The 18,583-nt window shown below is 36.4% G+C and overlaps 1 protein-coding gene across 1 annotated transcript in view; it reads right to left on the minus strand.

Annotated features, from left to right (window-relative positions):
• Machr-b (muscarinic acetylcholine receptor) overlaps positions 1-18,583 on the minus strand; it is a 60,839-nt gene that overhangs the window by 36,699 nt on the left and 5,557 nt on the right. The window contains exon 2 of the mRNA XM_076826996.1: positions 2,099-2,279. Coding sequence (XP_076683111.1) covers positions 2,099-2,196 — 98 coding nt within the window. The 5' untranslated portion in view covers positions 2,197-2,279. The remainder of the gene's footprint in view (positions 1-2,098; positions 2,280-18,583) is intronic.

The following is an 18,583-nucleotide window of genomic DNA, read 5'->3' on the forward strand; positions in this document are numbered from 1 at the left end:
CATCTAAGTTATCCCGAACGTCACTCGTTGTAACGGTGTATAATTTAATTTTCAGCCACAATTCTTTCAATTCGCCTGTCGTTGCGTTAGGTGCACAAGCATATTTCGAGGGGTGGCATTTTCCCATGAGAAAGGACACTATATAGCGTCATCTTAGAGGTCCTTTAGCAGCCACAAAGCCAGCAGCCGACATCTATTTGCCGCGTGCATGGCAGTGCTCATTAAGCGCGACAGGAAGAACAATGCTGTCTGGAAAAGGAACAGGATCCTCGAGAAATTTTTGTCTCGCTTTTGCCCCTCCGCCCCCCCAGCGCGAAAGTTCATTTCCTTCAGCCTCGATGCTTCCTGAGCGTACCCACAAACAAGCAATATCGGCTGTGCGAGAGAAGCCACATGATGTTATTACTCTTCGATAATGAGCATTTGCGGAAGCGTCGACGGTTCGACGAAGTAACTTGAATTCTAAAAGGGTCGTCCACGATCAGTCGGACCAGTGATTTACTTGAGCAGAGCTACTTCAGCTTACAAAATTGCAGGCTTAATATTCCCGTCAGTTTGCTGTAACTACTGAAGATCCCGTTTTGTAAATAGTTTATTAGCAGTTTAACAGTTTGCGATTGAAAGGGTATTTAAGGCATGCAAAGTATGCCTGACGATTAACACGTCAAGTATTAAAGGGCAACATACACATGGGACACTAGAAAAACCAGGATGAACAATTGTTTTTGCATTGAAAATATTTTTTAATTGAAAAATCTTTATATGCATCTTAAAATGCATATTTTAATGTAATTGTGTAAATTTAATTCGAAAACTGGGGAGATTGAATATGTTAGGGGTGTTTTTCTCTATATATATTTCTCTATAATAGTTACATTAAAGTATGTATATTAAGAATGCATATAAAGATTTATAGATTAAAAAATATTTTCAATGAAAGAAAATTGTCAACGTTCACCCCGGTATTTCTAGTCACAGGTGTATGTTGCCCCTTAAAATAATCGTTTTACTTTATTTTATTTATAGCTTCCAATACGTTCAAGATGATTGTAGAAGAACCAGGAAATTATTTTCAAAAATGTCGGATAAAGGAAGAGTTGTTACTCTGTGCACATGTGCTATTTCATTGCCAAAATATATTTTGTTTAATATAAAGCCACAAATCTTCCTCGAATTTGAAAACCGCTAGAGGTATTGTATACTAATTGAAAGTATTAATGACGTTGCGTCATAATTGAGGAAGAACAGGCAGTTTTGCATAGTACATGTATTCATGTCATACGCATTGCAATAAGCTTTTGTGTAACGAAGAATTTAATTAAACCTTCCTCGGTTTAAGTTCCCAATAATTAATATTTATCCGCAGCAAGTTAGAAGCGCTTGGACAATTTTCCTCGTTTAATAATCTTTAATTACCTGCGCGCATATAGTGCAGCAACTCAACTTGAAAAGAAATATAGGTCAACGTTCGCTTTGTACTTATTGGGAGACGTAATTTATGTTTATAAACGCCTCGAATCATTTGCTAAATTGCTTCGCGACGTCATATCCTTACACGATACTGTTCGAAAATTTCGCGTGTGCCAAGTACTACCTCAATACTGGCTGACAAGCCAAGTAGTTCACCGAAGCTGATTATTCCATAAATACACACCGCTCCTACCTGGTGTGAAGAGTTTCACTCTCCACTCGATTATCATGGTTACGAATATTACTCGGCTCGAACCTAAACTAATATTATTAACGCGAGCATGTTTCTTGAATCTTTCAAAATTGAATCTCAAAAGCAAGCTTCTTTCATTTGTAATTAACACACATAACGAATACAGTGGCTGAAAAATAAGTTTCGAATTTTCAATTGGATCTAAATTAAGTGTAAGTTCGTATAAGTATATATAATAGACGAAGTATATTATTATTTCACAGGGGTATACAGAAAATTTACCACTGGAGTTCTAAACGTTTTTACGCGATATAAAATATTAAAATTCAAACAGTGGTTGCTTTAGGATTAGGAAACCTCCAAACGATTCTCCTTCTGCTGTATTGATTGGAGTTTGTGATTCTACTCTACCACAGTGTGAATGTATGCACTCACCATTGAGTCATGTAATGCGTATTAATGATGAAGACAGGTGAGGTAGTGCGGTTGACGTCGGTGCCGTTCAGGCTGCTCTCTGTACCGTTCACCTCCATCCCACCAGCCAGAGATCACGGTGGCAGTAACTTTCAAAGTCGCCGACACCTTCACCTTAGTACTCAGTCATCTTTCGCACATTCTGAAACCAACATGACGATCCATCATTGTAGCAAAATTTCACCTTTGTAAACGTAGGTGTACTGAATATACAGCATGTCCTGGGGGAGAAGGTCAGTGGTGCAGAAGGCTATAGTATCGTTCATTCTAAGAAAAAACGTTTGTACGTTCGAGGGCAAGTCAATAATTATCCACAACAGCTTTATGCTTCTGCATTGTTTTTTAACACAGTCCCATTGACTTTCAACACATAAAATCATGGAAACAATAACATGTTTTTGCTTGAGAGATAAAGCAGTTGCCCATCGGTGGAAAATCTTCAGCCTTTTGATTTTTGAAATTGTCGATCCACTAATAGACACTGCTTCGATAGACTTTAGCTCCTAATACACCTTTGAACAGAAAGATCGGATCGCAGGTGTTATTCCTCGGTGCACACTGATTAATAATCGAACGGCCATAAGGTGTTAATTTGCAACTTCGAATGGAAAGCAGAGAGTGAGTGACATTTAACGAAAAAGTTACAGCCTTATTCCGGATAATTGTTGACACTCTCTTACACGTGCCTTTTTCCGAATGGTTTGCGCTACTTGGGCCTAGTATTGCCTCAGAAACTTTTCGAAATAGGACACATAATACGTGTTTACTTTTTTCTTAAAATAACCGATAGGGGAGACCGGGTATGCTTGTCACGCGGGTAGGTTGTCACAACCGCTGTAACAAAGAAATTATAAACAATAGGAATGTACTGATAATCCATGTCGATGTATGCGATTATTTCTTAATAATGACTATAACATTATTGCATTATTCTCGTAGCTTAGAGTTTTTTCTAACTTACTGCAATGATTTTTGCATTTTTTTTAAACATTTTAATACATGAGTAGAGAGGTGGGATTGTTTAACGGGTTGGGTCAAGTTGTCACAGAACATTTGGAAGGAAGAACAAAGCAAAACGAGTTATTTTATCCGATAAAGGAAAAAATAAAAAAAAGAGAAAAGTATCAACAATTAATAAAGATGAAAAAGAAAATGAAGAAGACTTTTGCCTTGTGTAATTGTCTCTGCATTCAGAAAGCAAATCCAGAGAAATTGGGGTTCAATGATAAAGTTGTAAACTGTTTGTTAATAATGTTGCTAAGTTTAATTTTGTGCTCAAGACTGTAGTATTTATAATTACAATGAAAAAAATTATATTACTTCCTCAATTGAAACGGCTTTTTATTCATAAATTTAGCTATCTAAATTTGTCTATCTAAATTAGCTATCTAAACCAACCCAGTCTCGGGGTATATTGTCACAAAATAGTTCCTGCAAATAATGTGAATTAGCTCCTTATCTGATTGACAAAATCCACAGGACCAATTTCTGTTATAAAGTCGGACGTACGTAGATTATATTAATCTGAGTCTGAATGAACTTCCCTGCAGCTATAACCAATAAACGAAAAACCAAAATACGAAAATGAGACAACCATACCCGGCCTCCCCTAAGTAGTATGCTCCTCTAGAATATTGACCCTTCCTCCTGAGATATCCTGTATAGTGCTTTGCAGAGATATAGTCATGTAAAGTAGCATAGGGTACAGTATGCAGGACCCTTAAGTGTCTTGTTGATAACTCAAGATTCTAGAGATGTACAGTAGTGCTTCATAAACTGCACGGGGTCTATCCTTCAAAAAACGCACGATCGTCATCCCTATCTCGAGTTCTATCTCTTGTTTACAGCCCTCGGCGGTGGGTACGCTCGAGCCCGCGATAAAAATCGTGACCATGCACCGAAAATCGTCCGAAATGGTCCCGAATGGTCGTGCGAATAACGAAGCACTACTGTATTTAGCATGCTTCTGGGTATGTGCTGTAAGGTCCTCGCGTGTGTAAGTTTGTGAGTAAATAAGTGCAACTCTATTGAAGAAATTACACTTTGTACAAATTGGAACCTTGACATGGGAAATGTAGCGATGAGTAAGTTTTTTTTCGACGGAATTGCGACAAAGCCCTTATCAAACAGACACCTAATGACTAGCAGAATCCTAGCAGGGAGGTCATTCTACCACACATTTGGTGATTGGTGCTCCAACAAATACGGGTCCTGCAGTAGCAAATAGTTCGGTCTACCAATTTGTTGCACCGATGCACGAATAAATACGCGGTGCATGTTTAGAACTGTTATGGTGGTCCCCGCTCAGCTCGTGTGTGGAAGAATTGGTTGGAAATATTTCGAAATTTCGTCACAACGTAATTGTTAACACAGAAAGCAGGAGCCTTCAGTAAGTATGTTACAGTTTCTAAAATATTTTTTTATTCCTTCAGTAATGGCCTTTCACATATTTAACACATATAATGCATTGGTGTATACGAACTGTCAAATATAGAATATTATTCCGTTTAAAATTATAACATTTTCAGTAAGAAAGTAATGTTCAAATTCGATGTAGTATGTTTGCTCTTTTCCAATCATTTTCTGAATGATAGATGATTTTCAAGAAGTTTATAAAACAGTGATGAATATAATGGGGATTTGAATATTCTAAAAAAAGTGTTAGATAACAGTCTGATACGATGTAACAAAGTAGTGGTTTTGAAATTTTACTGAAGCCACACGTTCAAAAGTTGTTGAAGAAGTCGTATAAAGGAGTTTGCGATACTTCAATTATTAATGCTAATTAAACTTATGCAACCTCGAGGCTCTAATTTCAAAACACAATTGCTGTAACTACCTATATCGAAAACAAACTACTTTGCAGCGATCTATGTCGCCAAGGTACGATGTAATTGGCAAAATTATTTTCCCATTAAAACTACGAAACACAAAATACAAAAATCGCAAAAATATTAAAGTAATAAAAATAATAAAGTTTTTTTATATGCGTTACGATTTCGTGTGGAGGAATAATTCAGTGTGCAGTATGCTTGGTAGTATTTTTTTTCCGAGTGATAGCGAAATTGTGAACGTAAAGAATGCAAAAGATTTATCTTGCGTCGCCAAATCGTGAGTATTTTTGTTTATAGATCTACCACAGGGAGATATCTACTCTATCAGGAACAATATTTTATAAACATTATCCTTCTGTAATTGTTTTTCTCCTAGTGAATCCTTTTTGTCTTTACATTGTTAACTACACTTTTATATAATTCCTCTTGCACAGTAAAATAATACTTTTAATCCACAAACCATATGTACACTCAGATAACAGTTTGTTTAGCTCCAACGAAAATTACAATTGAAATAGGATAAAGCTTCCATTATCCTACCTAACAGGCACATTCTCATAAGGGAGTTTTTACTAGAACACTCGGTTTTCTTCTAAAAAATGCATTCAGAAAACAACCCTGTGTAAGGGAGCTGTGCGAAGGTAAGGAAAGGAATATGCAAGGGAAAATAGAAGAAGAGATTAGAAGCAGAATGTGTGGGACAAAAGGATTATGCTACCTACGTTGAGAAAGTAATAAACTTGAAAAAGAGTATTTGGGAAGCTTTTCATATAATTATTAGAAGGAAAAGACAGTGGAACGTAAGAAAAAAGATTGTGAAAATTCGAAAATCGATGCATATGTGAGACAGGTACAAAGTATGGATGTGGTAGGAATAGATGGAGTATCAAACGAAGCACGAATGTAAAACTTGAAGATTTAATAAGAAAAAAGTATAAAGAGGCGAGGGACTTTTGGATGAATAGAGCGAGTGTGTAATATCGCCGGTTTATAGGGCAGGGGATGAGGGAAGGAGGGACGTTAAGTACATCATATAAAATATACACAGCACTGCTGAATGAAAGACTTAAAAGGGAAATGGAGATGAGAGTACTACTTGGCAGAAATGCAGGTGGTACATAGTACAGAAACATGGAACTGGGTAAAAATAAAGCCAAAAATATTGGACCATTTGTGAAAGGAGGAACGAGCAAAATGGGGATGACTCCCAAACTTGACATTATTCTCTTTTTATGTAAGGTATTCTTAAAATGCTTCGATAACTTTTATTAGTGTATTCTCCCAAGCATACTGGAAAAAAGAATGGCATAAAAACATAGTTTCGTGAATGCTTCATCACAAGTTAGAGTTCTTTGAAATCATTTTCTATGTTCTTTGAAGTATTTAACATTTCTTGAATAAAAAGGTAAATTTTATTTCTAATAAATTCAGGAATGTGTAATCGTAATTGATGAAGGTCTCTAATAAGCCACGTGTTTTAGATATTTACGGATGAAGGATGTACAAGACTTTCTTTGCAGAAGTTCTTAGATTTCAGTATGTGCAAATAAACTGCTTTATTATGTATTAAATTGCTTTATTATGTAAACTGCTTTAGTATGTGCATTATTCTGATATTCTAAATGACATTTCTAAAATAGTTGCATATATTCCAGGATATTTGAAATTTAACCCACAATTTTTTTCATTTTTATTTCCAATTGTAAATACTGAATTTATTTTATTATGTCGTTTTCCTCGATACCACACTTCTAATGGTCAAGTAATTTACAAATTCCAAATTTATAAAAGGAATTATTATTACCCTCTGACTTGCATGAAAACGTATAAATAATTATGTTAGTAAAGGACCTTACTTAATTTTACGAATCATTTAAATACAAGGAAAGCAATTCTATTTCTTTATCATGGTATTACCACACAAATGCTATAAAAATCGTACATTTTCAACGATTATTATTGCGCTTCATTCGTCTCATTTGCCGCATTTTCACTCATTTTTTTCCTACGTAAATTTTAGAAATCTTCGAAGAGTATTCACGGACAAGTCCACTTGGATTTAGTATCCTTCTCCGACGTGCACACTGATCTCTGGAGATAAACCGTTGTTGAAGGTATGCATAATACAACGCAGAAAGGGATTACCCTGTAAAATTCGTGGGAACCTCAATTAGCTTGACCTATTATGTATATTGTATAACATCGCTCACGAAAGTCGTACTATTGTTTTGTCGACGAAATAGGACATCGCTTCGCTACAGATTTCACGATTATCATGGCGTCCTGACGCTGAATTCCCTTTTGTGTACAGGATACGCGGATAAAATCCACGAGACCCGAGTTTTGAGTTAATTTGCATGGAACGATACAATGGGAGAGTAGTTGATGCGACTGCGAGCTCCAAAAAAGTGAATACATAACAGGCTTGGGTTACCATAAAGCATGCAGCAGAAATAATGAATTGTGCGAAGGGTGAATATTTTTTAATATGAGTTTTAAAGATCCTAGAAATAGGAGTGAAGCTGTTAATGTAATTGCATAGCATCTTGACCTGCTGGTTGTCTTTTGAATAAAATATCAGCTATACGATATACTCAGTAAAAAAACACTTACATGGCAACAGAACACTGAGGTGAACTTTATTTTTATTTCGGTAGTGTGATAGAGCATGAACAACTGAAGAATTTTTATATTTAAAGCTCTGCTCTATCTCGTACCATTACAAAGTTATGCTAAAGAAAAAACGAGAATACTTTAAGGGCTGATGTCACCCCTTCAGAGTGAATTTCCGCAGAAAAAATTGCTCCTTGCATACTCCAATATCTACATTCACACGAATTTTAATCAATACCAGAATTTTCGGGCTGGGAACGTATCCTTGTTAGGCAACTGCATAAACCGCTACTGCTGGATGCCGCGTAATCCAGAACAGACACCACCAGTGGCGGATTTAATGGGCGGTTAATTAAACAGCAGTTGCCTCTGCCTCTCCCCAGGAACTTATTTTGCAAAAAAATTATGATTTTGTCCAGACACTATGTTTCCCATAATTTTTTAATCACACGCACGTTAATTTACTTGTAAGTCTGTTATGTACGTACAGAGTGTCTCAATCCCTATTTGCCACCTGAACCTTTTTTCTTAAATCCGCCACTGGTCATCACTATGTCTTCACATGCGCATTTTTAGAGGGCTTGAAAAAGTTAGCTCACCAATTAGCACATGTCTAGAAGAGTCACGCATACATATCCAACTTTTTGATGCCTAACCGGATAACGGGTCCGAAGAATATTTTTTAAAGGGGACAGTTAATACCCAACCACTCCACTCTGTCACATTGTTCACACGGTAGTTTATAATAATCAAGTTGCACATAATTTGAGCATTTAATTTACTACAGTACCTATCCGATCACCTGTTATCTGAACGTTCTAATATCCTAATGCCCTGTCATTCGAACGTTGTATTATCCTAACTGTATATTTCCTTTCATGATTAGATATGCAGTACCTATGTACCTGTGCCCTTTAATATCGAAACAGGTACGAACATACTGCTTCCACCCCCCTATAACGACCACAATGAATACTATTCACACTACTTTAGGATGAAATTGACATTTCAGACGTTACCACCTTATGTTGCATAATGCTATCCAAGAGGAAACGCGTAAGTCAGTGTTTCCCAACCTTTTTTGAGCCACGATCACTTTTTATAATATTGAAATATTGTATGATCCCCCCCGAATAAGGTAAAGTAAATTTAATAAGTTAAAGAAAACATATTTTAAATCGGTATTTCAGAATATAATTTTAACTTAATATTATAATAGAAACATAACTGTGGCGACCCCACAGAAAACACTTCGCCACCCACATACACTCATGTTTTTCACTCAGGTTCTCAAATATAGAATACTCACAAGGAGAGTTTCCCAGGAGTCCGTCTTCGATTGCTTTGATTTTTGGATATGTTTTAGAGAACCAAAAAATAAGATATACCTGTTTTTTATAGCGGCCCGTTTTTATATTTAGGGGGTGAAACCAACCCTCAAAGCTATGATTTTCAGGTGTTCGTCTCCGATTGCTTTGGTTTTTGGACATGTTTTTCACATGAAGATTTAGTCAACACAATTTGTACCCCTTATGAACTTTGAGGAGTGGTTTCACCCCCCAAACATGCAAACAGCTCAAAATAAAAAGACACCCATTTCTTATATTTCGGTCCTCTAAAACATATCTAAAAATCAAAGCAATCGGAGGCGGACACCTGGGAAGCTTTCCTTGTCAGTACGAGGAAATTCAGTATTCCACTGTCCGAATATTTCCTCATCGTGATCCTGTCACCCTATTAATACCGGCAGGGCCGGTTCTACTGTATAATAATACAGTCGTAACTCAAACAAGCTGTACATCATTATTGAAGATGGACGGTGTTACAACGCGTCATTCCAACGACACTCAACAACGGATGATACAGTGTCCGCAGCTGTGGATGACATAGTGTTTGTGGGTACGGATGACAGCGCTGCAAGTGCAGAGAAAGTTGGCGAAGCGAAACACATTAGTTGGGGCGAAGACTGGCGCGCGGATTAACGCAAGTGCATTTATATTTCCCCTGAACTGCGGGACTCAACAGTACGTCACTCGAGATCCTACCTCGGCCGTCGCTCGACACTTTCCGCCCTTCGATAGTTTGTACCGCGCTTGATTCCGCGCCAGCCGAACGCGACGGGTATCGTGGACGTCAATCTGGCCGTGTCCCTTATCGTCGCATACGTCACGTTCGTCCGGGAGCTAGCGAGCAATACATGTATTCTTTCCTCCCCGCCCGGACGGATCGTAGTAGCCGTGTTTCGGGGTAAAGGTTAAACGAGCTTTCGGGGCACATGTCGCGCCCGGACGTTGCGAAACGAACGGGAGATAATGAAAATGGGACGCGGAGAAGACCGACCTGCACAGTCCCGCGACGCACGGCGGAAAGCGAGAAGAGTTCTGACGCGTCGGAAATTTCAGGGGACGTGCACTTTAATGATTCCAAGACTGCGAAAGCCTGGGACGCGGTTCAAGGAAGCCAGCCGAATCGCAGAGAGCCGAAAACTAATTTCGCCCCATGAATGTATTACATCGTGTCATTTCGTGAGCCTGTAATAGCAGGGTAAAGTAGCCGAATATGAGACCCATTTCTTAAAAACATCATAACTCTTTACTGACAAGGAAATATCCCGAACCCGGAAATTCGAAAAATTCTGAAATTTTCTGAATGTGCAGGGAATGTTCTCCTGATTACAACGCAATTTTTGTTTGATGCCCAAATTCATTTTAAGGGGGTGTAATTGATCCCTGAAAATGCGGTTGTTTTCCGAGTTTTTGTTATAACTCGTGAACTGTAAAATAATTTTTTTTTACCAAATGCTAGATTTAATTAAAAGCAGTAACTGTTGTCTTGAGACTTTTTTTCTATCTCTTACTGTTCGCGAGTTATAACAGAAAATCGGAAAATACCCGAATTTTCAGGGGTTAATTTCACCCCCTTCCAGTGAATTTGGGCAGCAATAAAAAATTGCGTTGTAATCAGGAGGCAATGCCCTGCGTATTCACAAAGTTTCAGAATTTTTTGAAATTTCGGGTTCGGGCTCTTCCCTTGTGAGAACACTTTTATTAAAATCGCACCTCATATTCTAACACAGGTTGTCGTTACCGGGTCAAAAATACCCAAAATTGAAACGCAAAAAACCACGGTTTCAGGATATTTTCTTTTAACTTTGTAATTTTTGTGTTAAAGTACAGTGTTTTAAGAACCAAAGAAAATTGATGAAATATCTTAAAATCTTTATTAAAGTTCTTTAAAAAATTGTAACAAAACCTCAAACAGTCTTCGTATTTTCGCAACTAGCGCCTCTGTGGTAAATTTTACCCACTAGCGCCTCCCGCCGAGTTAACGACATATAAATACGATATAAATCACTGTAAGTTGGTGTACAGTCGCTAATAGCCCCTGCAACAGTGCACTTTAAATATTCAAAAAAATGTCCCACTGATACGTCCCCATTTTCAAAGATTTAGGGGAAATTTATTGGAAATGTAGCGGAATAACAGCGAGCATATGCACGAGGTCGTCGGTGGATGCATAAAACCTCCCTACAAAACATGAATAAATGGATTAAAACAGAGCTCGGAATATCTAGCAAGCTGCGCGCGAGGCTTTTCGCGGCCGCATAAAATGCAACCGATCGGATTTCGAAAGCTATACGCGCGTGATGAATCATTTTAAACGAGCGAACCAACCAATCAGCTATCTCCGCCCGGATTGGACGGCGCCGGGGGTAATTCTCCCCCCGCGTTTGTTGCTTCCTCGAACGTCACAGATTACGCGCTATCCTTTCGATCGGTTCGAAAATCGTCCAACAATCCCTGTTTTCTCTCCATTCGTTTCGCCTCGCTCTTTTTTTGTTCCCCGTCCGCGAAATCTAAACGATCCGCAACTGAAATCCCTGTTTCCGCTCAGTCGACGTGATCCTGCTTTCTTTGCGTCTATTCGTGGACACGTTTGCTTCGTGCACGCCGCCCGATAGAATGCATCGATTACCGATTAACAGTTTTTTTTTTTTCAACGTAGCGGGGGAATGCAGGTCTGCGTGAAAAACATGGTTCCCGATGAAAAGCTGTTTATTTGATTGCTCGGAGTTCTGGTACGCGCGTCTGCGAATAGGCGAATTAAATTGCACGTTATGCGTTGGAAAGGGTTCTTTAGAAAAATTATAGAAATTCATAGAAGGGTGTGTGCGATCTGATAGATTCATATTTAATATACACTGTATTTATTAATGTTGATATATCGTGGTATATTATACTGTGTGCAGAATATCTCGCTGATTTTGTTATTAGGAATTTTTAGGAGTGTAGTTGTAATGGAGCAATGATTTTCTTTTAAATTTTATCACACTTTTCTCTCACATATGGCAATTGATATTTTTTATGTGAGGTCAACGAGCTAAAAGAATTTTATTTCTTCTTATTCCTTTCAGCTCTACGAAAAATTCCTACCTAAGTTTCTCTGCCAACAATTTTCAGAATAATATACATTGCAAATGATGTAGCAAAACATAAAAAAAACGGGTAGTTAATTCGTTTGTTTAATGTAGTTTTTAAATCATTAAATAAATGTTTCCGGAATTTTTAAAACTCTACCTAAAGTTTTAAAATTTTAAAAACTGCAATATTATTTCTGTCATGTGTACAGTGAAGTTTATTACTCATATTCATATTTTTAAAACGAATTTATTATTTTTTCTGAGTGAAAGCTACAGTGGAAGCTTACATTAATAATGTGTTTCTCGCTTTTGGAAGTAATGTTGAAAATTTAATGTTTCGGGAATTTTTAAAAATCTACCTGATTTTTTTAAATTTAAAAACTGCAATATTATTTCTGCCACGTGGAGGATGCACTTCGTAGTACATACAATGAAGTTTATTACTCGTATTCATATTTTTTTCAGCAGAGCAAAAACGGTGCAATGAAAGTTTCAAATTTCACGCAGAAATATCTGAACTGCTTTATCGAATTATATTCTTCAAAAATTACATCTAGTCGTTGATTCGTAAGTTCTGTAATATAATAAATACAAGAACAGGGATTATATTATTGATTATTATTATTATAATTGATATATATATATATATATATATATATATATATATATATAAATTTCATAAAGCAATCGGCTTGTCACTTCTAATAACAATGAAAACCGATTAATCGTGGATCGAGAGGCTTGCATTAATCCACAATTTACGTTCCCACAAAGTAGATCGTCGTTTCCTCATGAGCCCTCACGAACAATCCTTAAACGTCACTCGAACGCCTCATAATTCTGTTTTGCACGACCAGCAAAAAGTGCTCATTATTTAGTTTGAGCGAAGGAAGTTGCCACTTCCAGTCAGCTGATTGAATATCCCTCGGCAGCGGAGATGGAAGTCGCTGCAGTTCGAAATTAGATCGATATATAACTACACAAATATATTTTCCCCGAAGGGAGAAAAAAAAAACACCGACGATAAACCTAGTTTAACGCCTTTTTCCCTTCCTGCCGGCTTTAATGAGATTCCCTGCGATTAATCAAAATCGATCGTTTCGCTCTTTCTCCGTTCCTTCGACGGTGCATTTGATCGATGACGAGGTAAACATCTTTGACAAGTGTGCATCATTGGCGCTCCACTATTTCGATCAATCAATTCCGTGCCCGTGCCAGGAATTAACGCATCCAGCTATTTAGCCGCCTACGCATGTAAAATAATCGATGGTTATGCTTCCTTTTTACGAATTTCGCAGGGTTCGCGTGTTTTGTGAATATTCGAATTTGAATGTACGCGTTGATTCATTATTCGCATAATTCGTATAATAATTTATTTTCCTAACAGTAGGTATTTTTTCTAAGAGCATCAAATTCAGATAAAGTTTCGAAATCCAAACTTAAATATGTACAAAAAAGAAACGGAAAAATGCAGAGTTGGTTAAATAGCAAAATTTGGAAAGTTCCATAGGGTTTATTAAAGTAAAACAGCTAAATCTATGGTATTAAATAATATGTATTCCTGAATTTAATATATTTAGAGTTAGAACGTTAGAAATTATTTCTTCCCTCGTTAGTATACTAAAGTCTCAAAATTTTCAGGCACAAGCTTACTCTTTATGTTTTTTACATTATTAAATGTAATTTAACGACTGTTACTCTGTTAAAAACTAGGCCATTTTTGAAAAAATATTCACAAACAAATCTAATAAAACAGTCGAAATTTAAAATACAGAGTAGCGTAAATCGAGGTACTATATTAAAGTATTCAAGTGCTTGTTTGTTGAAGTATCATGTAAGATACAAGTAAGGTAAAGAATGCTCTGAACGACGCTCAACATATTGCGATCAATCTCTACAAAGTATCAAGTAAACGAGCCTGCCATAAACACTGCTCGTTCTCCTCTTAAGCGGCTTCAAACATCACTCATAAGATTATTGTGAGGGACTTACGTGGCCCATTATTGTACATTTGCGATATGAGGATAAATAATACCTGTTCAACCATTGATCACGTATCTTCCATTCAGTTTTAACGAAACTTGAAAGAAAATTTTCACTTCAAAAACTGTAACTTATCTTTTACAATAAATATAGAATTAGTTTTAAACACGGAAGGAAATGTACGATTTTAAAAAATTAATAATATTTTACACACTCTATGGTGAAGATAGAATAATTAATTATGAGCAACATATATTTTTTTTTTCAATTCTTAAGGAAAGTACGTTTTTTAAAAAAATATTTAGATAGAAATATAAGTCCGGTTACAAATGATAGCTGGCGATGCATTTGCACACATGCATTGTGGCTGTCCACGGAATCACAATGTAGAAACGCATTACAGGCGTACTTTGTGTCACATACAATATCAAATTTCTACGCTTGTTACCTGCAGCAACGAAATTGCGTAAATACGATAGCCGTGGAACGCAATAATACCCGGAGAGGCCAAATCGTATTAACCAGACGTTCCTGTTCCTCTCGAATAATACGTGGCAGTGCAAAGTATGTACCTAACGGTCACGATTGAATCATCCTGCCATTGCCTACTTACACATGATTCATTGCTCCCAACAAAACGATGAAAATTCGTTTAATTGTCGTGCTTATGTATACCCAAACAGAATAGATTGCAGTCGTCATAGAGTTATATAGCTAAACACTTAATTAGTTCGTATAATTCACAAAAAGAAACAATAAGGTAGATTAATCGTTTTTTAGAGATTCAATTTTGCGACTGTAGACTAGACTCGGAATGGCCAGACTTGATGTGCGAGTGGTAGGGAGCAGCTCACTAATTGAGGACCTAGCAACAAGAGTGGTGCAGCTCCATTTTTGACAGTTTTTGAGTTATGACATGTAATAAACGCAAAAGAAAATTCTACATCGTTTGGTGCACGTTTCATGCAAATCCGATAACAAGTGAGTGATTTATTGCAAATTTTGAATCTGCGCCCATTACTGTTTTGTGCAATACGAATGCTCCAGATTTGAAAAATTCGCCAGATATAGAAAGGAAAACTTATCAACTCAATAAATACTACCTATTGTGTGAAAAAATATATATTTTTCAATTAGTGTTCTCTTTTTAATGTCAAGTCAAAGTAATAATGTTATAAAGTTTTTTATAATTTACACGAATTTGGTAAAGATGGCATGTTGCTCCCCAAAATTTGTCACTTCCAAAAAATTTACCGTTCTCCAAAAGTTGTGAACTGCACCGTCGATCGTGATCTATCCGTGGCTTTCCTTTCACGATACTCATGACTCCCTGCACGTGACAGGGGTGATATTTCTCACCCTTCCGTCCGACTAAAAACTATGCGAACTTCCAGAGTTGTTGCGCATTTCAAGTGTGGCCAACGCGTTCGCAGCCATAGCGTAGAAACTGATCTAATTAAAGTCTCTGTAAAACCAATTAAACTTGTACAATTAAGAAAGGAACAGCAATTTCATAGAATTACGGTATAATAACGCAGTAGAACATAACAGCATCGCCGAGCGGCTTCGACAAACAGCTTTCTCTTGCCGATGAAATAGAATCGGGTCCACTACTTTGCGCGATATTGAGCGACCATGTAACAGGACCGTAGTTGCATCTCTCTTGGAACTGATATTACATTACTGGTTACTCATTATTCAATTCTAAGACGATGGGCGCGCTTACATTTTCAGCCGAAACTTAATGTTCCACTTTATGAACGTCGCGATCTTTCAACTTTCTTTCATGACAGTCTAGTACTTTACGGCCAAATGTGATAAAAAATATAGTACACTGTGGTAAAGTATAGTAATTTTCAGAGGAACATGGTACAAAATAAAACTACATTAAAACAACCACATCTTGTTTTTTAATTGTATATTTTCTTGTGCAGTCTGCATTATTAATTAATTTATTATCTTATACAAATATGTCAAAGGTTTGATTGCACTGAAAGTCCAAATTAATGTATAGGAGGAGCTCATTCTTTTTGAGAGATAGACTGGCTCTGGTTCTCTCTTCACGCACTTCATATTCGTTATAAAAAAGATCCTCTCTGTAAAAGCTGAAGTGGCGGGAATACAGAGACGGTATGAAATGATTTTATATGTCTAAATTTTGGCAAACAGATCATATACAACACATCTTTTAAGTCGCGTTCAGAAATTTAAAGTTTAAATTCGCAAATTAAAGTTTTGATGTTGCCATAGAATAAAAAAATAAGTAAATATTGTAGAATTTTATTTTTTTTTCTAGAAGTATATAGTACACTAGATAAAAATATAGAACAGTACTATATATTACAGTAAGATTGGAAACCCTATACGTGGCAGCCCCTAGTTGTCCAGGAGTTGACACTTTGCTGTTATTTCTTTGTCTATTCTACAGCTTCTGCTATTTTTTACTAATGTATAATAATTTAGATGTTTTTCGTAATTGTATGATAACCGATAGTTCAGTGTAAATAGTATTTCACACAGTTGGTGGGGGAAAATTATTATTTGAAATTAGGTACAACTATTATATAAAATTCTACTTTTGCTATTAGTTATTATTTGCATTATAATTTCGGTGCATTTTATAGTGCTTAAATGAAAATAACACGAAGCAGAAGCAATGCGAACGTTTCAATTATTAAGTTCAGAAATACTTTGTGAAGAAATCAGAACTGGCGATGCAAGGGCAAGTGAATTCAGCATTTGATTTATCGATTCGATACTTGACCGTGCACTTCAGTATTCAATTGGAATAAAATTCAGCGTAAAGAGGCTTCATTTATCATGTTTGTTATATCGTTTTTATCGGTTTTCTGTGATTTATTTTAGATTATAATTAAACAAATGGAATGCATTTTTCGATGGAATAATCACTTTTCACGAAATCTAGACACTGAAGATGAAGAATATACATCTACAGATGGATTGTTATGAACAATAATCTGACAGCAGACATTTCTGTGCATTCGAAAAAAATGTCTGTTTAATGGTTAACTCAGAACTTTTTTATTATATCTTTTTCGAACAAAAACCGACTATTGTTCCAGGAAAGTGTACGTAAAATTAGCAAAAACGCAATCTGCATTGGTATTAAAAATCCTTTTATAAAAGATGGGGATAGAAACACCAAGCAAATTAAAATATGGAAATCTGCCATATTAGCTTTCGTCCCCTAATTTTTTTGCCCGCAGCATTGAACAATAGACGAATTAGAATATAAAGATTTGTAATAACTCGTTTGTCCCTGCAATCTCTTTGTTCCAAAAACTTTTGATTTTCAATAATTTGAAATAATTATGAAAATTTCGTTGTGGGAGGTACAAAGAATGAAAAAGTATTTCCGTTCGTGTAAGTTAAATATATAAAATTTGAAAAACTTGCACTTTTCAAGTTTTGACGAAGGAAAGACGCTTCGCGTGCGTCAACATAATGGCACAAACGGTGGTGGAAGAAAAGCCGATAGAAAATGCGTGCAGGAGTTTATTCAGATGATTCTAAAATATTTCACGAGTGAAATACACGCTTGATACTTATTACTCAAGATGTTCGTGACGGCTTTCCCGTATTAGGTTAAACGCAATTCACGAAGGGTGGCGTGTGCTTGCAAGCTCTCGTGCTCTTTATCAGCTCTTTCGCGAAATGTGCTTCGTCGTGCTTCATGATATATTATAGTAGTCGCAACTATTTATCTAGAGCTCCTTTTTAATCGGTTGCCGCGTGCGTTAAGCAGATTCGACTGGAGCTCTCGACAAAGTCCAGATCTCAGTGGTTGCGTTTCATAAGTGTATTCTCTGTCATGGAATTCCTTTTAGGAACAAGCGCCCTTAATAAAATGTTCTTAAAAGGCATTTTAATGAGACAAATTCTCCACTCAGTTTTTATTAATTGAATTTCTATCTCTCGAGTGGCTCCGGTGTAAACAAGATTGATTTTAATGTGAAATTGGGTACACTTTGCGAGCAGTCAAGCTGCTTCTGAATAATTTAGCTGCTCGCGAAGTAATTCCTATTTAAGAAATCAAAGGTCACCTTCAAATCGCTGAAGCGTCTCCACCTATAAAAAAGTCGTTTACCCATTTTTTTATTCCTTTGAAACCATGCAACTTTACTAACTAGGAAAGTTTGGCAACTTGAAAATTCAACAAATTTTAAACTTTGCAGAATTGTAGGTCAAGTGATACTAATAACATAACTATTTTTTGGTTCGGCAATGAAAGGGTCCTAAGGGTGAAACCACCGCCTCGAAGAAATGTGAGTTTTCAGATTATCGTGAATATCTAAAAAAAACTACAAGGTAGATCCTTCAGTCAATTATTATAATTGATATATTTATTATAAGAGTATATCGTTATATTCCCCCGTATTATGCATTGTAAATTAGTAATAAATATCGCTAAGTGGAATTAACACAGTTTTTAACACTGTGTGCTGTAAATAAATTGGGAAAAGTACATTTATTTTGTCATTATTTTTGTCATTCGTTTCTAAAAAATGGTAAATGAAATACCAGATACTGGAGTTTAATTACCACTTACCACAATTAGATATTATGTGGCGACGA

Source organism: Andrena cerasifolii, chromosome 14 (assembly GCF_050908995.1).
Source record: "Andrena cerasifolii isolate SP2316 chromosome 14, iyAndCera1_principal, whole genome shotgun sequence".
Lineage (NCBI taxonomy): Eukaryota > Metazoa > Arthropoda > Insecta > Hymenoptera > Andrenidae > Andrena > Andrena cerasifolii.